The sequence below is a fragment of the Zonotrichia albicollis genome, chromosome 19 (assembly GCF_047830755.1).
Source record: "Zonotrichia albicollis isolate bZonAlb1 chromosome 19, bZonAlb1.hap1, whole genome shotgun sequence".
Taxonomy (NCBI): Eukaryota; Metazoa; Chordata; class Aves; order Passeriformes; family Passerellidae; genus Zonotrichia; species Zonotrichia albicollis.
Window position 1 is genome coordinate 6513858 of NC_133837.1, and position 24847 is coordinate 6538704.

At 46.3% G+C, this 24847-nt stretch overlaps 1 protein-coding gene across 1 annotated transcript; it reads left to right on the forward strand.

Annotated features, from left to right (window-relative positions):
- The first annotated feature begins 426 nt into the window (after positions 1-426).
- Positions 427-24288, forward strand: METRNL (meteorin like, glial cell differentiation regulator). Its single transcript, XM_074554951.1, has 4 exons — positions 427-752; positions 6178-6566; positions 22635-22694; positions 23341-24288. The coding sequence occupies exons 1-4, from the start codon at positions 640-642 to the stop codon at positions 23655-23657; spliced, it is 879 nt and encodes a 292-aa protein (XP_074411052.1). The 5' UTR covers positions 427-639; the 3' UTR covers positions 23658-24288.
- Positions 24289-24847: the final 559 nt, after the last annotated feature.

Here is a 24847-nt window from a genome sequence, read left to right on the forward strand (position 1 = left end):
ACCCCTGGGGACAGGCTGCGGGTCGCTGCGAGCACCCAGGGATGCACCCCGAGGAACAGGCTGCACGTAACTGCGGGCACCCCCGGGACAGGCTGAGGGTCACTGCGGGCATCCCAGAGACAGAGTGCGGGTCACTGGGGGCCGCCCCAGCGCAGAGAGCGCATCTCAGTAACTTTCCCTTTGGTCGTGCCCGTCATCACCCCTTCCTACCCAGGGCAGCTCGGGGGAGCCCAAGCAGGGCGGGGCAGGAGCGGAGCTCTCACCCCGGCCCGGGATCTCTGCCAAGGGGGCTCGGGGCAGCCCGGGAGCGGCCGCAGCCGCGGGCGGCCGCTGTTCCCGATCCGGCGCCGCGTTTTGCCGGCGCAGCAAGTGCCGGCCTTGCCGGAGGAGGAGCGGCGGGAGGGGGAAGGGGGAGGAGGAGCCGGCGCTCGGCCGAGCCGCTCCCGCCCCTCAGCTGGGAGCCCGCAGCCAGCGGGTGCGAGCGGCAGAGCCGAGCGGCGCCGCGCCGAGCCGGGATGCGGGAGCCGGGCATGGGGTAGCCGCGCCGCCCTGCCAAGCTCCCCCCACCATGTAGGCGAGCCCCGGTGCCTGCACATCGCTCCCGCCGCCTGCTCCGCGTTCGCACCGGCCCGGGGGACCATGCGGAGCGCCCCGGTCTCCGGGCTGCTGCCGCTGCTGCTGGGGCTGCGGCTGCTGCTGGGCGGCGGCGCCGCGGCTCAGTACTCCAGCGACCTGTGCAACTGGAAGGGGAGGTGAGGGGCATCCCGCCCGGGCCGGGGGAGCGGGGACTGCCCGTCCATCGCCGTCCCGCCGGGGGAAGATGCTGATGCCGAGCACAAAAGGGAGACTTTCCCGCTGTGCTGCCCAGCCCGCGAACGGGGCGGCGGACGGCGGAGAGCCGGGGCAGGGGGCGGCTCTGCCTCCCTCCATCCGTCCCGGCGGGCTCACCGCGAAGAGACGCTGGGCAGCGGCCCCGGGCAGGGACGGATGGAGGGGCCGGGGCGAGCTGGGCTCCCCTCGGCGGGGCTGAGGGGCCGGGGCGGGCTGGGCTCCCCTCGGCGCTGTTCGGGGGGCTGGCAGAGGGAGGGCGGTGCCGAGTCCGCCGTACAGAAGTTTCTCCCCGCGACCATCTCAGCGCTCCGCGGAGACGGCGCCCGGGGAGCAGCGCGGCAGCCCCGGCTCGGATGCGCTGCACCTGCGGAGCGCTCCCGCTGCCGCCAGCGCGTCCCTCCCGGGGCTCTCCCTTCCCTTCCCTTCCCTTCCCTTCCCTTCCCTTCCCTTCCCTTCCCTTCCCTTCCCTTCCCTTCCCGCTCCCTCGTCCCGCGGAGATGATGATGATGATGATGGTGATGAGCTCCCGGAGCGGGGGCTGGCACAGCGGCCGCGCTGCTGATTTATTCTAATTGCACCGGTTGAGAAACCTCTCCAGTTCTCAAGTGTTTATCTCCCAAATTATCTTTCCTTTAATTGCTTGTAATATGTTTAACGCGTGTGGTTGGGTCTGTGACCTTCTCTCCTCTTTATAGTTTTAAAAAAGCAGCTCTGCTCAACTAGCAAGTGTTGCTGGGTCAGACTTACTTGGAGAGTAAAGTAGTTCAACTCTAATGCACTCTTCAGATCTGACTTTCTCTAACTTAAAAGTTTGGCGGGCCTATATCAATGGAATGTTTTGGAGTAGAGAGAATTCAAAGTGGGGAAATGATTGGATTGACTTTCAGCATCGTGATTTCTTGTCTCTTACTATCTGAAACGTGGTGCTTCATATTTACTTCTTATTTTTTTGCATTTTTTTGTTAATCGATGCATAGTTAATAGCAGTGAATCCACTTGAAGATGAGTCTGCTTGATAGGGATGAAACCTCTGGCAAACTGCTAATTTGTCATTTTTCTTTACACAAAAAACAAACCAAAACAAAAACCAAAAACCCAAACAACTCCCCCCCAAAACATATAAAATACTCCCAAAGCATTGCAAATCCTCCCAGCTGCACTACTTACCTGGACCTTACCACCTGCTACTGCAGCAAGTATTTTAAAAGAATGGTGACAAACCCCTGCAATTCTATCCTGTTTTGCTGTTATTTTTGTCCTGTTTTCTTATAGCAAGCAGTGACCCCTCATGTCACCTGAGCAGGGTTGGAATAAGCAAAGCCCCCTTTCAGCTGGGGGGAAGTGAAATCTTGTAACTGGGTTTGGGATGAGCCTGGAGATGCCAGCTTGGATTTACTCACCTGTTGTTGTTCTGGTGAGCTGAAGTGGTGACAGCTTTGTGATGAAGCTGTTGGATGAGCAGGGAAGGAAGAGCAAAGTTTAGTCTGGCTGGTTTCACTTGTGGGAGAGTTTCAGAGTTCAGGTGGGTTGGAGTTTTGGGAGGGGGTAAAGTAACCCAGGCTTTAGTACTTAGGCCTTGCTGGTGGCAAATAGGTATTGTCAGAAATGCTGGCAGGCTTAAGGCCACTCAATATCATCTGACTTGTCCTAAAAACACAGCACTTGAGAAGGAAAGAAAGTAATTTGATGCACCAGTAAATATCACTGATTAAATATTTCAGTGTGGGTATTAAGAGTTATATGAGTTAGAAAGAACTTTTTTTAATGCAAAATATAATATTTTGAAGTCATGTGATGATTTTTACCTTGACTGTTAGGAAAAGTTATGAACTTTAATGTCAGACATAGTTTTTCCCTACAGTGGAGTCATGTCATCTTCTGTAGTAAACCTGAAGGTGTTTTCTCCCCTTTATATATGTGTCTATGTTAAAGCAACAGTCTTAAAACCAAAACATTCTGGATATGGGGGTTTTTCCCCTATTAGCTTGTGGAGAAGTGATGAGCTTATACCCCTGAGCAGGATGAAGAGCTTCACTAGAATTCCTTTGGAAGCTTCCAGGGAAATCTGATGCAATGCACAGCTTGACACCTGCAATTTAAGTACAAGCCATAATAGCATCTTAATAAATAGCTTGTCAGTTCGCTTCCAGGAAAGCTTTGTCCAGGAGAAAGCAGAAACTTCACTCTGATGTGTCCAGTTATTACTTTTGCTATAACTTCAGGATTTTGTGCTGCAATGACCTCTTGATGTTTTGGGCAAAAGTGCTTCAGTGACAGGCTGAGAGAATCTGCTGGCCTGGCATGTTTGAGTGTAGAACAGAATTCAGCTCTTATGTGGCTGCTTTTGTCCATCAGTCTTGCTCTTGGTATGGTGGATGCTCTGAGGAATTCTTAATGTTCTCTAGACTATCATCTCTTATTAAATTCTCCAATTTAGGAGCAAAAGTTCCCTGTGTTCATTGCAGGGTGCGGGGAGGACGTGGGTGCTTGTAGGGCTCTTCAGCACATCTTCAATGGGATAAATAAATAACTGAAGTAGAGAGTGTGAATATTCTTCTGGCTCCCTTTCTCTTTAAAAAGCACCTGTTCCACATTGCAGCATAGCAGCTCACTGCAGTGATACTGCAACAGGTTTTTCAGGGCAAACATAAGGGGATGGCTGAAGCCAGAAAGGGAGAAGAGCAAGGAGACAGAGGCAGTGATTCAGGATTGCTATGAGGAAGTAGCTGTAGAAGTAGATTGTTAAAGAAGTCAGTCCCAATAAACACACACATTTAAAATGGGTGGATGGCTCATCCATCACTGCAGCCATGAAACACCTGCCCTGTGTCCTTGCCATATAATCAAAAAACCAAAACTCCAATGAGTTTGGAGAATAAAAAGGCTCCTGGGTCTCCATTGCTGTGTGGACCTGGTGTGTGTGATGGGTGAGAGCTGACCCTGGTGTTAAACAGTCTCAGTGTGAGGACAAGTCATCCTGGCTGCAAGCAAAGTGACAGGTTTTACTGGATGATGATGATGGTTGCTGTTAAATAATGTGAACATGTATTTTGAAATCTGCTTAACTTTTGAGTCATCCTTTATTATAAGGCTTAATGTGTGCAGGTACTCGTGCTTGATGTATCTGTCTAATGGCATCACTCTTGCCTGTGGGATTTAATTGGCTTTCAGAAGATAATTTCAGAGTCCACCCTGTTTTCGTTTGAACACCATGAATGTTTGAACAAAATTAATGAAGCTTTTTTGTTTTTTTTTCCTCTGGCAGAAATTCACTGCCTCAGTGTTGTTGGGATCACTTGCAACAGAAGTTTCACTGCATGAGTTCAGAGTTTTGCCCCTGGTGTCTTCCTTCTGTTTAAGCACTCAGGCTGGAATGTGCCAGGATGAGTCCTGCAAAACCTCTGCAGCTTGTTTTGATGTCTTGAGTAGGGACAAGTGATGTGTGAGGATAACTTTCTGCCCCTTTGCTGAAGGATAACTTTTACACTGTTTAATTTTGTTTATTCGCAGCTTGCACATAAACAGACTTCTGTGTTTTCTGTTGAGTGGCATCATGTGTGTGCTGTGGTGAAAACTGATTTTGTGGACCAGATGTGGATTTACAGTCAGCTTGAAATATCCCTTTGCAAGTAAAGTTTCCTGTGTTAAGTACTACTGAATTTGAGGGCAAGAGTCTAAAGGTTAAAAGCTTGTCCCTCTTTCCTCCTCATCTGTGTTCTTGATGTGGCTTTCAAGATTCTTCAAAAGCACATGTTTGGAGGCTCTATTGTTATTAAATATGACTTTTTTCTTTCTGAGCTTCCTCGTGTAACCTCTATCAAGTAGGTCACACCGACACTCACAATAATGAGTCACGTCAACAGTAAATGCAAACCATATGGTTTGGGTTTTTTCCCTTTTACACATTGCTTGTAGTTACTTTCTAAGTGCTGACTTGAATTTAGACCCTGTTCAGTACCCAAATATGTCTTTGGGATGGGGAACTGTGTATTTGGAGGTTTCTGCTGAGGAACCAGGACTAGATGTCATCACTTGCACTACACTAAAATATGTTTTTGCCACAGATTTCCTGTGTAACCTCAGACTTAAACCTTTAAAACTATTTTTCTTCTCATCTTGGTTCATCTGCTTACAAATGGGAATGTTGGGAAGCTTCCCTAAAATCCTGCAAAGCAGATCCATGAGGTGACAAAGAGTCTGGTTTTGGGTTGTCCTCTACAAGGTGCTCAGAGCATAGGAGGAGAAACAAGCTTGGTGGTGAAGTGATTTGCTCATACTTGCTTAGGAGGTTTGTGACAGGACAGAGACTGGGCCCAAAGGATTTTTCCCTAATAACCCAAATACTGCAGCAAATAAATCAGGCTTCCCACAGCTTGCTCCTCCAGCTGCAGTGCCTGCCCTGTGCAGTGTTTTAGGGCTTTGGGTCACTCTGGCAGAGAGCTGGTGGGCTTGATCCAGCACCAGCGATGGGCAGCAGGGGTTGTTCAGAGCCATGGGGATTTACTGCTCATCCTGCTTAGCAGCTGGCCCTGGGACCCTGTTGTGCCCTCCTATCCCATCCCTGTGGTCCCTGTGAAATGGTTGTTGGGGTCAGACTTACTTGGAGAGTAAAATGGCCACGAGTTCTCTTTCTTGCTAAACACACCTCTGGGTCTGTTTGTAGCCCATCAGTGAAAATGACAAACTGAGCTTAAACCTCATATTGGGTAGCAGAGGAGGAACAATTCCTACCAAAAAAAGCAGGACATTCAGTGCTTCCCCAGCTATGACAAGGGACAGAGGTGTCTCTTCTCCTCTTCCTACCTCCCAGTGTGGGGACTGGGGCTGCCCAGCTGGGCTAGAGGGTATCGGTAGCACGTAGAGCATTGCTTTTGCTGCAGTTTACAGGGTGAGCTTGGCACCCCTCCCAGTTTCAGATCCATTGGGAATATAGACTTGGAAGGGGAACAAAGTACTTGGAAAAAGGTGGAGTCTGATCTGTGAAGCTGGAGAACATGCTGGATTGAGCCACCAGGAAGGGAGTTAGAGCCTACGTGTTGTACTCAGTATGGGCACTACCTGAGCCTGTAGTAATTTAATTACTTTTGATCATGTGCTTATATCCTATTTAATTTTGAAGCCTATTACTAGTGGTTTGACATTTTCTTCTGGGGGATGATTTAAAATTGTGCTGTAATATTAAGGTTGAAATGTTGCAAGAAACCTGCACTGCTGAGCTGGATGGGCCAACACCCAATGATGTCCCGGGCTTCCTGCATTTTTTGCTGCGTGTTTTGAAAGGTTTGACATTCCCATTGTTGGCTCTGTCATTTCTCTAACCTCCTCTTTCTCTTTTTCTTCCTGCAGTGGTTTAACCCACGAGTCTCACAGGAAGGATGTTGAACAGGTCTACCTCCGCTGCTCCGAGGGCTCCATCGAGTGGATGTACCCCACGGGAGCTCTCATAGTCAACCTGAGACCCAATATCTCACCTGCCTCTTACAAACACTTGACTGTTTGCATAAAGCCCTTCAAAGACTCTGCAGGAGCAAATATTTATTTGGAAAAAACTGGAGAACTGAAACTCTTGGTGCGAGATGGAGAGCGCAGCCCCAGCAGAGTTTATTGCTTTGGCTACGACCAGGGGGGGCTCTTTGTGGAGGCCACTCCTCAGCAGGACATTAGCAGGAAGATTACAGGCTTCCAGTACGAATTGATGAGCAAGGGGATAGCAGCTGACTTGCACACAGCTTCTGGTGAGTTCTGGGGCATTGTCAGACTCCCACTCCTGTATTGGATGTGTAACAGATGGCACAGAGAGTGAGTGAGTGAGTGGGAAAGTGGCTGGCTGTGAGTTTCGTGTGCTTTTAAGGGCATGTTTTATAAACAGAGCTATTGCAGAAGAATTGATTTGGTTTTTGGTTTGTTGTTGTGTTTTGGAAGCTGGTGGCATGGGCTGAGCTCCAGTGATTTGTTGAGGGCCTCAGTGCAGGATTCTCCTCTTGCAGGGCAGGGTGTATTACAGGAGCTGGTTTTACCCTACACTGAATTCCTGGACTTCCCAGCCTTGCTGTAACACTTTTCTTACTACTTTTTTACTCAGTTTTTAAGACCCCACTGCATGTTTTGAATAATAAACATTTGAACAAGGAGGCAATCCTTTTCCTCAGTGTTTTTTTCCCCTTTGCGAGTAGTGCTACTTGCTGACCTAATTATTGCTTTTTCTGTTGTGTTTTTTTTTTTTCTTCAAACAAGGAAAATGGTGTGTTCCTTCCTCAGCTCTCCTTATTACACTCTCCTGAGCATTACTGTGTCATGGCAGAGCTCTTCAATAGTTTTAGAGGACAGTATTGTCTTCTCTCTCAACCATTCTGAAAAACAAGTTTTGTAGGGAGGAGTTTTACTCCAATGAAAAACTTATAGGAAACAGGAGTGGACAAACTGAAAGATCTTACAAGCCTGTAAAGTCTGGTACTAAATAGCATTTGGAACAATGGCTGTAGGTGTGACCTAAGTGTGCTGAGCAATTAGTTTGAGAAGAAAAACTGGCATTTGTGGAGGATGACAGGGTGAAAGGGGAATTCCCTTTAGATAGGGGATATCTGGTTCAGGCATCTTACCCAATCAGGATTACCTCTAGCTTTCATCCCCAAAACCAAGGAGGGGAGATTTCCAGAATAGCCCAAGGAATTGCAGATTTAGGGTAGTTTATCTTACTTTATCTCAAATGACTGCAAGGATTTCAAGGTTTAGGAATTTTAAGCGAGGAACCGATTTGTTTCAACCAGATTTCTCTTTTGAAATGTGGGCTGCCTTTGAGAAGAGTCCTCAGAGCACACTTGGGATGACTCAGCCTGGGGTGAAGCCGATGTTGGGTGAGGCTGTGTGGCCCAAGAGCCGAGTGGATGCTGGTGCCACATGAGATGCTGCTCGATAAGCAGTGCTGTGCCTAATTAAACTGCAGCTGGATCTTCCAGGGGTGTCTTCTCTGGGCTAAGTGATTGCAGAGCTTGTTCCCTCCTCTCCCCTCGCCTGGCTCCTTTCCACACCGGGCTCTGGGTTGTGTGTTTGTGTGTTTGTGCAGCCCTGCCCGTGTAAATGTTGTCACGCCAGCTCGGATGGGGCTTTACTTTTAGTGCAGCTCTGAGCTGGGCTCAGGGCTGATGCAGTAACCTCGGGAACTGACAGGTGGCAGCTTTGCCATTGAAACAAAAAAATATAAACGCAAATATTTTAAATTTGAAGTCACTTCCTTTCCTTTTGCCATGCTCACAAGTGGTAGCTTATTATTGGGCATTCTGCATTTTAAGCAGACTGTTCTGCCACATCCAAAATTGCTGTAGATGAAGTGGGGTATCTCTGCTGAGCTGCTTTCCCAGTAAGATCATTTGTGCAAAGATGAATACACTGTGCAGAATGTCAGCTATGTAGTAAAATTCCATTGCAGAAGACATTAAATACATTGTTTAATCAGTTATTTGGAGAATGTTCCCAGATTTAGTGCTGCTTTCTCTGTCAGGCTGTGAGGATGGAGACACAGACAGGCTAATGAGAAGTCACTTAGACTTACTAAGAAAAGTCCTGTGCTCTTTTATTTTCCAGAAGAGTTGAAATTGCTTTTGTATATAGTAAAATAATATGGCAGAAACACAGCTTCTCACTGCTGGGTTTAGGCTGCACTTAAGTTTCTCCTGAGTTTTGCTCATTGAGGACTTGCTGCTGACATCCTTTACCAGCACAAACTGCTGTGTTTTCAGAACTAAATGCTTTTTTTACACATAAAATCTTGGAGGTTTTTAAAGCTGATGGGGGTATTTTTCCAGGGACGTTCAGAAGTCAAACAGAGGACTGCATCCAATTACAGCCTTCCTCTTTAATAGGCACATTAAATCACTTTTTCAGTGACTGCTGTATTTTCAGCTGTAACAGACACTGGTTAAATTTCAGTGCTGTCTTATGAAACAATGTGGTGGGGAATCTGCTCCACTCTCCAAGTGTCTTGTTTGGCTAGAAGCAGCTTTTTAATAGTTCATCAGCAGAGCCTTCAGGGCAAGCTGGGGATCTCTATTGTATTTTAAATTATTTCTCTTGCCTTTTTTTGGATCCCCAGACCCTGTGGAGGGGCTGTGCAGGGTGAAAACACGATGAAAATGCCATACATGACTCTTTCCACTACTCACTTCGATGAGCACTTTTATTTTCCTATAAATATCTGTACGTCTGGGGGAAGTGCCAAATAGCTGCCTTGTGAGGCTTGCACAGAGCAATATATCTGAGGCTCTTTGCAGCTTGTGGACCTCCTTTCTTCTGGAGCTGCTTCTAGTTTTTCTGTGAAACCTCAGACTAAATGCTGAGCTGCTCATTTGGAGGGGGAGTTTACAATCACTGAAGATTTTTTTTCCCCTGGAGAGGAGGCTCAAGTGAGAGGCAAGTGCTGACCTTAAAGGAGCTGAAAACTGGGTTTGAGGTTCTGCATTTCCCACCAGCCTTACTGCAGCCCCTTGTTCACCAGCGTGGCTGATGTTTGTGGCTGCTGCTCTCTGGAAAAAGAGGCTGCTGGGTCTCAGTTGCAGTTTGACAGAGTTGAGCAGACCTGGCAGTGGGTGTGAAGAGGTGACAGAGATGTGAGAAGCTGTTGTAGATGGAGTGAGAGATGTGCCGGGCAGAGGAAGCTGCAGCGCTTCTTCTGATGGCAAAGAGCTGAAAATTGCAAATATTGCATGATTTCCTCGCTATTTCAGATGCCTATCATAAAAGACCCAGGTGTGGGGCTCTGCAATCCAGCCCTTTCCTTGTGCAATAACTACTTGCTAACAACTTCTCCCCGCTTTCCCTAAATGCTGGGTTTGTTTCCTGGTGATAATTGTTGTACTCTGCCCTTGAATTTACTCTCTCTTCCTAACCTGGCATCCCAGCGCTGATTAAAGGGTGTAAGTCATCTGTTTAATACTTTAATGACCTGTTGTGTCCTTAGAGTCCTGACATTGCAGGGTGCATCAACAAATCAACAATGCTTGGCATGGTGCCTGTGGTTTAATTAGAAATCCTCAAGTTTTATTAGTTTGCAGCCATTCTTTCCCACTTAATCAGAGTCTAGCAAATAATTCAGTAGAAAACATATGCAGGTTCTGCATTGCCCTTTCCCTTTTTTTTTTGGGAAAAGTTGAATGATACAGGGCATTCTCAACAATTTTCTCGATTTTGGGGACTTAACTCTTTTCTTGGCTCTGACTCTGCATTACCACAGTCTCTCAAAATTTTCCTAACTGTAGGAAGAATTTGTGCTGTACTGGTAGATTTTAATTCAGGTTGCTGACATCTGGTATGGGAAGTTTTTTGCCATTATAGTAACAGCCAAAAAAGTGCATTTCTGTGGGGTTGTACTTTCTTAAGACGGGAAGAGGAGTGAAGGCAAACATGCCTGACATCATTTAGTGGGAGTAGTGCCTGAGAAGGGTCACCTTGACAATTCAGGCATCTGGATGGGTGAGTTCTCTCTTCATATCCAAAGTGATGGTTGACTGAAAGTGCTTTTGATTTCAGATTAGGCTTTGGGCTGCACCCCTCTATCATTGCCATGCACACTGATGGTCCATTAACTCCAGCTCATGCTCTGCAGCCTCAGTGTTTGCCCCAATGAAGAACTGAGGCACTGTGACATTTTGGCCTGAGGCCATTGGAGAATCAGCAGAACTTGTCTGAGTTGTTGAATTCTGTTGATTCTAATCTTTTCTGCTTGTGCAGGAGGAAAATACTCTGAGTATCAGCTATGCTGCCTATGCTGACAAAGAGATGGAGATTTTGGCAAAAGTGCTCTGGCCATGAAGTCCCTACAAGTTTTCTGAAGGTTCTGACCCACATGAACTCCTCAGCTGTGTCTGCCTTGCACCACAGCAGACTGCTTGCTTTAAATTTCTATGAAAGCTGTGAAGGTCCTTGAGAATAATTTACTTTTTCAGTACCTCACCTTCTGCTCAACTAATCTGAAGCAAGAATCTCTAGGTTTGAACAAAAGTTTTGGAGAGGAAGGTGAATCCTCCTCCCTGTCCCACCAAAGGAGCTTTATTTTGTTACCTAAAGTCTGTGTTTCAAGAGCTTTGGGTCCAGCTTTGTTCAAGCTGTGCAGTTTGCTCTTCCCATTGCACACTCATGGGGTGTGTGTAATTTAGTTGTCAGAGCTCAGGGGTGTATTGAAAGCCTTTCATTACCCACCTGCTTCTGTGTAGTAAAGAAGTCAAACTTTAACAAAAATGCTCCTTTATCTTGATGGCATCTGCAGATTTAATGCAGATTCTATTAGCTGGTTTATATGTTTTCTTTATTAATGGGTACCTGACTGAGAATATGAATACACAGGAGGTAAAACACTGGTGTGGGTATCTGAAAAACAAGGCAAAACTGGATAAATCCAGTTAAGTAATTAACAGTATTCAGCTATTTCCTGTATGCTGTAATTCACTGTCCTGAGAAAACAGATCAGAAGTTCAGAAAGCTCAGAAGTCTTTGGGCTGTACCAGTGTTTCTGCTGACAAATGGCTTTGTAAAGCACCCTTCTTAACTCCTGATCTTTAATGCAGAGTATGTTTGGCAGAGATGGGGCACCAATCTGCCCTATCTCTGCAAGGATCAACTCAGGGCTCTGTTTCATTCCACCTTGTATGCTCCTAGTCTGATGCTTTCCTCTGGCTCCTCACAAATACCCAATCTTTAGGGTTTTTTTCGTTTTTGGAGGCTGGATGTGCTGCTTAGCTTTGTAACCTGAGGCAGCAGATGGTAGAATCACAGAATGGTTTATTTTGGAAGAGATCTTTACAGTCCACCCTGTGCAGTGTGCAGGGACACCTTCCCTGGACCCCATTGCTCAGAGCCCCACCCAAGCTGGCTTTGAATATTTCCAATTTTACAGCATCTACCACTACCCTGTGCGTGCTGTTCCAGTATCTCACCATCCTCACACTGGTGTGTTTGTCACTTCTTGTCAGAGTGGAAACTTTGAGGTGTTTTGTGCCAAGGCTGCTGTGCCCTCTCTGTGCCAGGGTAAGCATGGCTGAGCTGCTCGCTGCTGTGGGCAGGAGAGGTGATGGAAAGGAGCACTTGGAACACTTAATCTGAAAGTCCCCATGACCTTTCTGCCCAGCACAGGTTCTGCCTGAGTAGCTGTGACCATCTGAGATGTGGGCACTGCCCTGTGTGGCAGAGAGGGAGCACCCTTGGGTGCTGCATGGGCTCTGTTCCAACCCACCCATCAGATGTGGACAATGCCTTGCTTTTATTCTCCCCTCCCTGTTTTCTGTGCAGGTTAAAACCCTTGGGATTGAGGGGTTAGAGCTTAAGGGTTTTTAAGGTTCTTTCCAATCCAAACCATCCTGTGACTCTCTGAAGTGCACAGAATAGGTTGATGCTGCATTCCTCTCATTTGGGGTTTGCTGGAGAAATGAATAATAAACAACCAATGAATAATAAACAGCCAAGCTGAGGGATCTGCCCTATAAGCCTGAGCACACCTTGCTGGGTGGCTCACCTGTGTACCTAAAGCTTTGATGATCTGTTTGACTTTTCTCTAAAAGGTCATAAACAAGTTTTAAGAGAAAAACATCAGAAAACAACATTTATTGCAGTTCTCAAAGCACACTGCAATTAGTGGCTGTGTAAGGGATCCTCCTGACACTCGTGCTCTAGGATACAATATTTTAAATGGGATTTTTTTTTTTCTTTGATGTGTGCTCCCCCTCCTTGCAGGAGCCTGTCCACACTAACTTTATCTTTTCCATAGTATCCAAAACCTGGTACAAAGCAGCCATGAAAATATAACCAGCATTCCCTAACCCTAGTGTGCAAAGAACACATTTTAAGCTGGTTTGTGAGGGCTTGTCACTGAGCCACGTGTCATGGAGCAGCACCTAGCTGGATCAGGCTGGCTGCTCTCTAACACTGCCTGGAGTGGGAATAATTTTGAGAAGCTGGAAATCTGCTCCTATTATTCATGTGCCTGAATTGGTCAGGTTTGTGGTGAATGATTGACTGGGTGGGAGAGTTTGAGAACAAAGATTTTTATTTTTATTTTTTTCCCGTGTGGAATGGTTTCAAAGTGCTGCTCTGATGCTCAGGGAATGCACACACCCATACATCACCTGGAACTGAGCAAGGGTGATGTTCTGGGGTCTGAAAAATGTTGGGCTAGAAAGAAAACCTTCACCAAAATTGGGTGGATCCCCTAATTTAATTTCTCCTCACAAGAAAAGGGCTTTGCCAGCATCTTCCCTGGCCCTGCTTGTCCTTTGATGTTGGACAGGAGCTGGTTTTGCAGTGGGCAGAGGAGGTGACAATGGGGCTGCAGTGATAAATACACAGCTGCAGGGGACAGGGGGATAGAAAATAGCTTATTTTTGCTAGACTGGCCACGAATGCCGTTAGCTTATTTCTCAACTCAGTGGGCAGTCAGAAGCAATAAGCAGTCAGGTGTATTGTCTGGGCAGCTGGGGCTCTGCTCTGCCCTGACCTTTGTGTACCACCAAAGATGGTCCCACAAACAGAGCTGCAATCCAGCCCAGTTGCTTGGCAGTCTTTAATAATGCTCTGTGCTTGCTCTGCAGAACTGTTTAGTTTGCTAATTCCTGAGGCTGGAGTTAAAGAAGGGATGAGAGGGCGGGGAGGCTGCATTCCTCTTCCCACTGACTGAAACGTGGGCCAGATCTTTCCTGTGTTGGAGTCTTGATTTGCAGGACAGAAAATCTCTTTCACCTCGATCTGTGCTAGAAGCCAGCAAATATTCACTGAAATATTGCACAGACACTTGGAAGATATCCTGGACCTAAAGCTGTGATATGTTAGGTCTGACCTTGGGAGGTTTGATACTGGCTCAGAAAAGCTGCTGCCCCAGGACAGCCTTGGTCCAGTTTACCTTTTTCAGGCTCACATTTGTGGAAGGATTTTTTGGTGTGGGTTGTACAGGCACCTCCTGACTCCTTTATGGGATTTGAGCATCAACTCCTGCAATGGGCATCGCTTCTGGTGTTTGCCCAGATCCTTTCTGTGCTGAAGCCCTGCAGTGATCAGAGGTGCTGGGAAATGCACACAGAGCTGGTCTGGCATCCATTGCCCTGTCTGCCCCCCAGGATCATTCCTGTCTCTACAGGATGCCCCTCTGCCCACCAGAACTGCTGCTGGCTTTACAGCAATTGCTTCTATCTGCAAGTGGGTGTTAGAAATTTGGGAGGAAAAAAAATAGTTCCTAGGATGAACTGATGAATGGGCTTGATATGACCAAGCAGGATGTGCTTTTAAGGAAGAAAACTGATGTATCTCAAAGCTTTTACTGTTACAAATGACAAGTTTTAAGTAGCTTTTTAAAAGGTTAACTGGACAATGTTACAGCAAGGAAGATCTCTGTGCAGATGTAGCCCCTCCACAACCCTTCTCAAGATTAGGCTGATCAAACAAACATGGTTTTATAATGAAAACTGGCTATGGTTTTATAATGAAAACTGTCCTTCAGACCTCTCCCACATACCAAAAAGAATTTGATTTCTAGAAACAGGAAGGAGAAGGACCTGTGTGGAGCTGAGTGCACATATGGTTCTTTTCTTTTTTTCCTTTAAAGACTCACTTAATCTTTGATCTGTCATTACTCCACGCTCAGGGTTTATCTTTAACCAGCCACTTGTTTCTTAATTCTATTCCTCTGCTCCATCAGAGGCATTCATGGACCGGACCGAAGGGGAGGGAAGGGTTTGTGTTGCTGGCAGGGCTCCAGCCTGGTAGTAGGTGCTGGCTCCAGCCCCTCCTGCAGCCTGGCAGGGACAGGGAGAAGTGCTTGGCTGCACAATTTCCCCATGGCATGGGGGTGAAAAACACCTTACTTGTTCATTTTCTGCTGTGCAAGCCCTGCATGACAGCTGAGCTCTGTGTTAGCTGTCAGAGACAAAGCCCAACAGGACATCAAAAACTGAACAACTTCACGTTTTCCTGGATCTGACCCCTGTGAGCTTTTACAAGGCTTTGGCGTGATGTTTGCTTTAGAAGAAAGAAGAAATCTTTCCAGAGTGAATTTTGGGAGGGGATGAGCCAAGCCATGAGTCTCTGTGGGTTTTGAGTCAGGGGAAGCATTTCCTTAGGTCCTGTGTGGCAGGGGTGCAGTGCTGGCACGTTCTGGGGTGACAGCAAGGGACACTCTGCCCTGGGGGATCACAGGAGCCCCTCAACCATCCAGAGGCACCTCTGGCTCATTTCTCCTCATGCTTCCCACTCCTAATCCCTCTTGGGCAGTAGAGGTAGGTTTGAGGAAAGAGGGAGGGATTTTCTGTGAGATAGTCAAATAGAGCTGCTTTTTTATGGCTTTATAGTGGTGGCTTGTGCCTGTAGAGCAGGAGGAATTCCCAGCAGTTATCTTGCTGCCATCTTTTCCCTTTAATTGCAGTTAGGGAGGGAGAAGAGGAAAAAAAAAAGAAAAAAGCAGATGTGTACAGGTGCTGCTTGCACAGGAACCTGGGCTGGGGTGGCTGCAGAGACACTTCTGCTTTGCTGAAGTGCAGAGAGAGGAATTTAAACTTAACTGGACATCTGATCTGCTGAGTGGGGCTTTTTGGACACAATATCTTGCAGGTTTGACTGTAACTGAGGGTTTTTCTAGAGCTGTGATGCAATGGGTAAGTGTAGGAGCTGGGCTGGGATCTGGCACTGGTCCTGTCACTGCTCTGCCTCTGCCCACCCCAGTGCTGGGGTTTGCCACAGAGGAGGAAGAGGAGGGACAGCCACAAGTGTCTTGAAGCTGTGACATTTTTCATCCTTTCTCCTGGCTTGATGCAGCTCATGCATGGAGGTGGAGTTTAACAATGTTTAATGCTGCTTAAATACAAACTGCTCTGTGGGTTTTTCATTCCTTTTGTTTTGCTTTGGTTTAAATTTTAAACAAATGGCTGTGCTTCAAGCTGACCTTTCAGCTCATTTGTTAGAATGAGAATGCTGCATCTTGGAACAGCAAAAAGGCATCAATCCCAAAGGATCCTTACGTGCTCTGTGTTTGCTGAGCCAATTTCAGTTTGAAAACTGTTGCAAACAGAGCTTGCCTTGTACCAAATCTCTTCCTCACATTGTTTACATAAATAGTTAATCTTTGGTACTTAGGGACTTTAATACCCTCTTGGAAGACAGTTCTGTGAAAAGATAAATTTCTGGTTTATGATCTCTTGTCCTAACGTTTCTCAGAACACAAAGGTCATCACATCTCTAATAGTGAGGTTTTACAATATGCTTTTTTTATTCTTTCTTTGCAGGAAGGAAGTGGTATTGACTCGATTCTCTTGTCACAGTCCATGCCACAGCCTGCAAAAGTCTGCATTTCATTAAATTTATTTGCAGGTTTAAACTGTTCTTGGCCAGTGTCTACATTTTCCAAGTTATTTCTGGAAACGTACATATGTGCAAGTTGAACTGAGTGTTAGAAGGCAAGGAATGGGATTTGACACTTCCTTTTCTGTAGGGGTAAAAGCACTGGTGTCCCTTCTTCACACAGAGAGCTCAGGGAAGGATGTCCATGGCAGCATCAGGATGTTGTTTCAGCTGCTCCACCACCACCTTGTCCTGTACCAAATCTTGGCTGTGAGAAGAAGGGAATCTTTGAGTTTTGTATCTGTGCCCATAATCCTTGTCCCAAATTGTCTCTTCTGCTCAGCACAGGGGCTCAGATTGACTTTCTAGCAAGCAGGGGGATGAACATTTCTGCCTTCAGAAGAGCACTAAACTCTCATTTATGTTACTCACAGCATTAACCTTGTATTCATCACAGCACAACTTCATTGTGGCCTTCAGTGCTTGAAGGGGGCTAACAAAAAAAAAAAAAAGGAGATTGTCTTTTTACATGGGCAGATAATGATAAGATAAGGGGTAACAGTTCTAAACTAAAGGAGGAGAGATTTAGATTAATGTTAAAGAGAAATTCTTTGCTCTGAGGATAGGGAGGTTACTGGTGAAGCCGTGGCTCCTCCATCCCTGGAAGTGTCCCAGGCCAGGCTGGAAGGGGCTGGGACCAGCCAGGGACAGTGGAAGGTGTCCCTGCCCATGGCAAGGGGTGGGAATGAGATGATCTTTAAGGTCCCTTCTGTCCCAAGCTGTTCTGTGATTCTGTGGTCCCGTGTCTGAGGTTTATTGATCCACAGGGCTGGGAGCAGGGCCAGTCCAGCTCTCCTGTTTGTTCCCTGACTTGCTGTTTTCCTACAGACACACTGAAAAAGTGCAGTGCTTGCAGAAAGCCCTGTAATCCTACCCCATCCAAAGACAGGAAAACCTTGTAAAACAAAGGAGTGATGAGAGAGCTCCTCTGTGTGTTGTGACAGGGTGTCAGTAATTTCCAGCCCAGCTGTGGAGAGGCTCTTGGGTGTCTCCTGGCCCTGTTTTCCCCACTGTGTGGCTGCAGGTATTGTGTTCAATGCAGGTGTGCTGGATGCAGCTCTGCTGGCCTCAGCTCCAGCCCCTTCTAAATACAAAATGCTCTGACAGAGCAGCTGCATTGATGTAGTTCTAGGTGGTGTTTCAGTGTGGGGGTTGTGAGGGTTTTGAGGTTGAGTGTTGTTTTGGCTTGCTCAGGAAGAGCTTTCTGAGGTGGTGAGGAAAGTTGAGGTGTATCAAGAAAAGGAAAGGACTAGTCACAGCCTGGTAAACCAGAGTGGTTATCAAATTCGTGTCCACCTCCACTGCAAAGCAGTTTGGTTTTTTTTTGTCTTGGATGTGAGCTGTGAGAGGTTTGCTTCATGGAAGAAATGCTCCTTCAGAGGGGAAGCACAGGCATACTTAAGAAGAAATAATTACCAGGATTTATTTCACTTTGTAATTAGTTAAAGCAGGATCAGGCAAGATTTATTATTTTTTTCTTCCTCATATGATGTTTGTCCCTAAACTCCTGTCTCTCATCTAAATCACTGGTCCAGTAATCAGTTGAGACATATAATTTTTGCTTAGGACTCAGAGAAACGACAGAGAAATACATCATTATTGGAGAAACCACATCTCTATTTTTATAATCTGCTCTGGGAAGTCTGCACTCTGTGTTTCCAGGAAAGAGACTCATCCTATGATGCCCTTTCCAGTCTGGGCACTGCCAGTTACAGAGCTGGCAGCAAGAGCTGGAAAGGTGTGGGTGGGTTTTTTTTGCTGCATATGAACTAATGCTGATGTCAGGCTGAGGGAAATGGGTCTGTGGCCCCACAGGGGTGTGCCTGGAGGGGCTGCAGTGCGGGGATTGCCACAAGACCCATCTGAATGTCTTAAAGAGAAAAGACTTCTTGTTTTAATCAGAAAAATGAACAGAAAACAACACTTCAGCCCTACCTGGACCTCCTTGGTAGCTCTTGATGCTTAAAAAGGTCTGATTGCTCATCAAAGGCTTGTTCAGAAGTACTGAGGTGTGGGTGATGTGTGCTGTGGAAGAACAGATAAAGAGCTCTGTGCTTTCCTCCCCCAGCATCCACACCTTCACCACACGGCACGCGTGCAGCCGCTTCTTCACCAAACCAAAGGGTATTCCTCGGTGAAGTGGTTTTCTGCAATTACTTTGTGTTCAACATTTTCACTTCTGCTTCAAATGTGTCTCTTCCTGTGTGTGCTGCTGGCTCAGGGGTGGCTGTTCAGCACAGCCTCTCTGGGGACACAGGATGGAGAAGGTCTTTTGGGCTTGCTGGGATGGTGGGCAGGGACCTGCAGCAGGGTTCTGATAGCTGTGATGTCGTGGAGTGTGTTGAGAAAAATCTGGACAGGCAGAAGAAACTTCTTTCTTGTGGGTTGGAAGCTGGTTTTGGGGTAAGGTCAGGTCAGTCAGACCCATGGGTGGCTGTTGAAACACAAATGTTTCAAAAGAGGACCAGGCCCCTTCATGTGGTTTGTGTGACGCCTGCAGGCAGAGCCAGCACGTCTCGGTTCCATGTGTCCTGCAGGGAGCTGCCATCCTCCACCACGGCCCCTCCAGAACCCCACCTCCTCTTTTCCAGGGAAAGAAGGGTTATATGCACACAAACCAAAGGAGGAAGGACTGGAGCTGTGTGTGTGAGCTGAGACAGGCCAGCAGCACCTCCCACCACTCTTTGGGCTGAGTGTAAAGGGGCACTCAAATAATCCACAATATTGGGGAAAATCCTTTCTAGACAGCTCAGCTCCCTGCTGCTGGCAGAGCTGGGAGCCACCTGAGGCTGGCATCTCCTCAGGGCACATCCCTCTCTCTTAGCAAGCATTTCTGCCTCCCTGTGGAGAGGTCCAGGAGAGGACCAGCAACGTGTTTGACAGAACTGTTGGCCAACAAGTGCGGTCTATTGTTAGCATCGCCTCGTCCTCCTCACTAACACCAGGTTCAGAGGGCAAATCGCTCAAAGCAGCTGGGACATGACTGCTGGCTTGTGAGGAATGATGTAATTACATCTCCCTCTGCGGGGAGGTGAATAGAGAGGCCTTTGGAGGCTCTGGGTGTTGGAGGGAGAGGGCTGCCTCAGGTTACTCCAGGTCAGGATACTGTCAAAATCCATCAAAGGCGCTCCCAGGAGAGTCGGCGGCCGACGTGCACAATGCAGGCTTTATGCCACTGCTGCTGGAGCTGAGCTAGAGGCATCTGGGCTTTAGAGGACTTCAGTAAAATGTTGCTTTTCTATGTCTTTTTTTTTTTTTTTTCCCACCTCTCTCCTGCTGCTGTATGAATTAAGGCTCTTTGGCTCATGGAGTTTAAAGGAATTAGAGCAGCTGACGTTGATATTGTTGTTGCAAGTTCATAAGCTTGCTTTTGGATGTGAGAACCTGGGCAGCCCTCGAGACATCCCCAGGGAGTCAGGATCTGGCAAACACAGCTGCCTTGTTTAGTAACCAGGCCCAGTTCCCCAGAAAATGAACATCTTCACCTGCTGTGCATGAGTGAAGTGCTTTTCTTGGGGTTGGTTTATTTTTAATTTATTTTGTAATAGTTATAAGGATGCTTCCTGTTCTAGCCTGAGATGTGTGTGTTATTTTGACCTATGGATGGAGCAGAGCACCTGCTGCCCAATGCAAAGGGAGTGAGTGCTGAACTGCGGCTAAAGCCACAAAGTTTTGTATTAAACACACAGATTCCTTCATGGCTGTGATTCAAAAGAAAGTGTAGGCATTGCCACCTCCTAAGGATTGATTTTCTTTTATGAGCCTTTGTAGAAATCAGGCTTTGGTAGTAACCAGGGGATGTTATTTGCTTTTTAATGGTCCATTTACCTCGGCAGTAATCCTTCACAACCTGCTTTCCATCTGTGCTTCCATACCTTGTTTTTGCCACTTGCAAGATCTATTTGATACTCTGTGAATGCAGATGTGGGAGTTGTCCCACAGAGGAGGATTTTTGGTCTTCATCTGTCTGGAGCTGCAGAGATGGGTGGTGGAGAATGGTTGTTAAAGCAGCTCACATGCCACCACACTGCTGTGAGTCAGCTGGACCTGAAGCAGGTTTTAGGTAATGATCTAGTGTGAGCAATGCTGAGCATTTTTAATTTCCTTTTAAAAGGCTGCAGGATTTTGCCTAGGGTCCACAATTAAAGTGATTTGATTCTGTGTACACATGGAGATTTGTTCATTTGATTTATTACTGTGTCAGTCTATTTAAATGGAAGGAACCACTTTTAAAGCATTTTGTTTTTCATCTTTAATGCTGTTGCTTGTGTTGCACTCCTTTGGAGAACAGAAATGCCTTAGTCATTTTGGTGTTTTCAATTTTCTGATGGGGCTGGATGAACTACAGAGGTGTCTGGTGTAAACCAAGACATAAAAAGGCTGAGATGCCTTTTTATTACAAGGTCTTTCCAGAATGCAATATCTGAAATCCAGCTGTGAGTTTAGAGGATGTCCATCAGCTGTACTTGGTTTGGGAGCTTGTGTCCATGTGAAAGTGCTGTGGGATTTGTGCAAGTTCCCTCTAAGTCATGTCCTCATTTGGACAGAGGGAGCCTGGGGAAGAGGGATTTTTGCCCTGGATGGATTTGAGAGGTGCCATGAATGAAACAAATCCATAGCAGGATGTTTAGTGACTAACACACTGAGGCTTGCCCAGGGAAATGCTCAAAATGTGTGTGGATGCGGCACTTGGGGACAGTGGTTAGTGGTGCTAGGTTCATGGTTGGACTTGATGATTTTAGAGGTCTTTTCCAACCTGAATGATTCTGTGATTCTGTTACAATTTTCTTTGTCAGATGAAACTTTTTTGGTTTTACCCACTGATCAAAATCTCTTGAGTCTAAAACTTGAAGTATCTTTAGTCTGAATTTATTCTCCAGTTATGTCCAGGCTTCATCTGGTTCTGCATTTCTCATTATATTACACATTTTCCAAACTTTTCTGAAAAAGAGAGCAGAAATAGTATGTGGGAAAAGAAGGGCAGGGTAAGCTGGCTTGTTTCTGAAAGCTTTGGAGATATTCAAACTTTACAGAAATGTGATTGATCCAGATGCTATTTTGTCCATTCCTTGTCTCTTCTTTTGGAGCTTTTTAAGCTCCTTGAATTATTCCTTCAGATATCCCTGCCCAGAAATGTGCATTTTACGTTTCCTTTAATCCTATTAAACAGCGTGTTACACTGTGTATGAATCATCTGACTGGAGCAAATCTGGTGGATTTGGTTCAATAATCCTTCTTTCTGGATCACTGCCTTTCTGGGTCCCTGGAAAAAAGAAGAGATTTGCCATGTCTTGTGTCAGAGGGTGGCTTGTGCTGTCTGGCAGGAGGGTGGCAGAGCACTGGAGGCACCAGCTGCATCTTATGGACAGCCTTAAATCTACTTTTAAGTGCAATGGATCAACTTTGGGAAGCAGGTGGGGGGAGAGGAAGGCTGTGACTGTTTGGGAATCTAAACTAAGTGTTTTCAGATGTTGAGGCTCAAAAACCAAATTTTTTGGGGGTGGGTTTGGCTTCAATTTGGTGGTGGGCGGTGTGATGGAATCTCATTGTCCAGTCACCTCCAGTGGAGCCCTGCTCTGCTGCAGTTGTGCCTGTGCTGATCCAGGGTTTCCATTTTCCTGGGTGATGTGTTGAGGTGACACCAGGTGACAGACAAGGTTCTGATCCTTGTGCCACCATGGACAGACTCACTGAGCATGGCCAGGCAGGGCAGATCCTGATAATAAGCAAATTCCTGAACTCAGCAGGGTGTTATAGAAACATCTGTACTGCAGCTACAGCACCTTCTCCTCAGAAATATCTGGCTGAGTACAAAGAGGAGCCACATTCTTGCACTGATTAGATTAGTGCAGATATCCAAATGTTTCCAGCAGTACAGGAAATGGTCTTTGTGCTGCTTGAGCTCAAGCAGATATGGGCTCGAGTTTCCTCTTTGCCCCAACGCCCTCCAACACGTGCCTTGGGGTTTTTCCCTCCCCTCTTTGCCTCCCCCACTCTGTAACCTCCTGGATCTTTGATGTGGTGATGACTAAATGGCCCTACAACACTTGATAGAAATTGTAAGAGAGGAGCTTTGCCACCAGAGTACAAAAGACACACGATCTGAAGTGAATTTACAGCAGAGCACCCTGCCAATTCACTCAGTACCAAAATAGGTTTTGCATAAGTGCAGTGAGTGTGTGCAATGTTTGCTAGACAATATACCCCAGCAGGATTGGTAAAGAGATCCCTATTCCTGCTTAGGTACAAACATCTCATGGAGGCTGTAGGGTTAACTAGGGTTAGCCCCACTTCTTGTGGTGGTAGAGATGCCAGGCAGGTCTTTGGAGTGATTGTGCCATGCTGTGTTTGTCAGCCACATTTAAATGGTTTATTTATTTAAATTGATTTATTTGCTGCTGTCTAGTCCTTTGCTAATTGTCACTTTTCCTATGCAGCTCCCTGCCGACCCTGCAGTGACACTGAGGTCCTCCTGGCTGTCTGCACTAGTGATTTTGGTGAGTTGCTGTCTCCCCAATCCCCTCTCCTCCCACAAACACCAACAGACCCCTCCTCACACCTGGCAGCCCCCACCAGCACTAAATGTCCTCTGAGAGTGCTCAGAGGAGCTCAGAAGTGTCTGCCTTGCTGGCACCACCCCAGGGTGGACAGAGTGACACAGCAACCATGGTAGAAGGTCAAGGATTTGGGTGCATTTAGGAGAGGCCATTACTTCTTGTTGGTCAACTTGACAAAACACCAAAAGTTTCACTAATTGTCCATGCTTCCCTTTTTAAAAGGGAAATTGGCATTAGCTGGATCTGTAATGGTTGAAGAACAGAAAGTAGGTTGTCATGGAGCATTTAGCACAAATCTTCTTGGTAGAATTCTTCATGATCAATGCTATTTTTTCTGATGTAATTATTTTTCTACTTAAATTTAATATGTGGGTGCTCTTTGCTGGACAGATTACAAATATAAACTATAAAAAATGCAAATATATTTGGAGGTTACTGGATAATCTTAACTCTCAGAATAACAAAGGACCAAAACTTGGGCTGCTGTAGTGAGTCAGTTCCCCTGGCTGCACAGGCCTGAATTTGGACCAGGATCTTCCAAAGCATTTTTGTGTAATTAATCCTTAAAACCTTTTTCTGTTTCCAGTGATCAGAGGCTCCATTCAAAACGTAACGAACGAGGCAGAAGAGCAAGAATCCATCATTCACGTTGGTGTCAACAAACTGTACAGGCAGAAGAGCAAAGTCTTTCAGCTGACAGGGGAGAGTGGGAACTGGAGAGGACAAATAAAGACCTTGCTGGAGTGTGGGGTGAAGCCAGGAGATGGAGACTTCCTTTTCACGGGACGTATGCACTTTGGGGAGGCCAGGTTAGGCTGTGCCCCTCGCTTCAAAGACTTCCAAAGGATGTACAAAGAGGCAAAAGACAAAGGGCTAAACCCATGTGAGATTGGCCCAGATTGAAACCCCCTGTTTGGCCGAAGATCACTTTTAGCATTTGGCCAGGAACGGTTTCCTGGCTGCAGTGGGAACTCTGAACAAACCTGGTCACTGAGGCTGGACAGAGCTGGAGGCTGAGACCCCAGAGCCTGCAGTGCTCACAGGCTCATGGAAGCAACAGAGGTACGAGCTCAGAGGGCTGCCAAGCAAGAAAGGCTGGATTTTTAACCAATCTTGTCCTTATGAATTAAGTTATTATATTTTTTTAGTGACTTCCTTAGGAAAACAAACAAAGAAAACTCCCATGTCTTAATAAAAGAAAAAAAACCCAAATGAAAGCCAAGATGCCTTTGTATCTTTTTAATACTAATTTTTAAAAATGTCTTAAGCTGATGTAGCATTTGGTATGGCATATTCTGTATAAATGGCCAAGAATGTGATAGAGCACGGTAAAACATCTTAACATTGATGCTTTGTAAAAAGCTTGGTGTACAATTCAAAGTTGTTTCTTATGACAGAAATTTATGGAGCCAAACTCTTATGTGTGTGTGTTGGTTTTTTTCTATTTGAAAGAATGTACAATTGCCACCTGCAATTTTTTGTCCAGGCTGGCAAATTCTTTCCATTCCAGAGAAATAAAGGTCCCTGGATTTGACACATGCTGTTTAAAATCTTTATTTTTTTCTTTCTTCTTAGGGCTGATCTCAGCTAGTCCAGATGTGCTCATAGATCAGTTCTGGGCTGCTAGCTTATTTTGTGGCTTCACTGAGCAGAACCAGAGTTCCTGTGAGGCATTGGGAACCACAGCTTTTTTCAAAGGGGAAGCAAGAGCTATTTTTGGAGATTTTTAGACATGTGTGCAGGCGAGGCTTTAAGTGTTCTTCTCTCTGATGCCAGCAGTGTTATTTTGGGACTGGCTCCAAAGGCAGGCTGCCCCTTCATGTTTAGCTTGAAACTTTTAAGTGTGGTAGCTTGGCATGAGGTGACTGTTGATGCCTGTGAGTCCTGGGGGACATGACCAGGTCACCTTGTGGAAAATAAACACCTGAATCAGGCTGTGCCACCTCTGCAGGCTCTGCCCCAGAGGAGCTCTCCCCTGTTGTTCCCCAAAACTGATGGTGCCTTCACAAGGATTTTAATCTCTTGCCCATGTTCATTCTTCAGCATTCTCCACTGCTCCAAGTTTTATTTTAGGCTGTCAGATTCTTTAAATA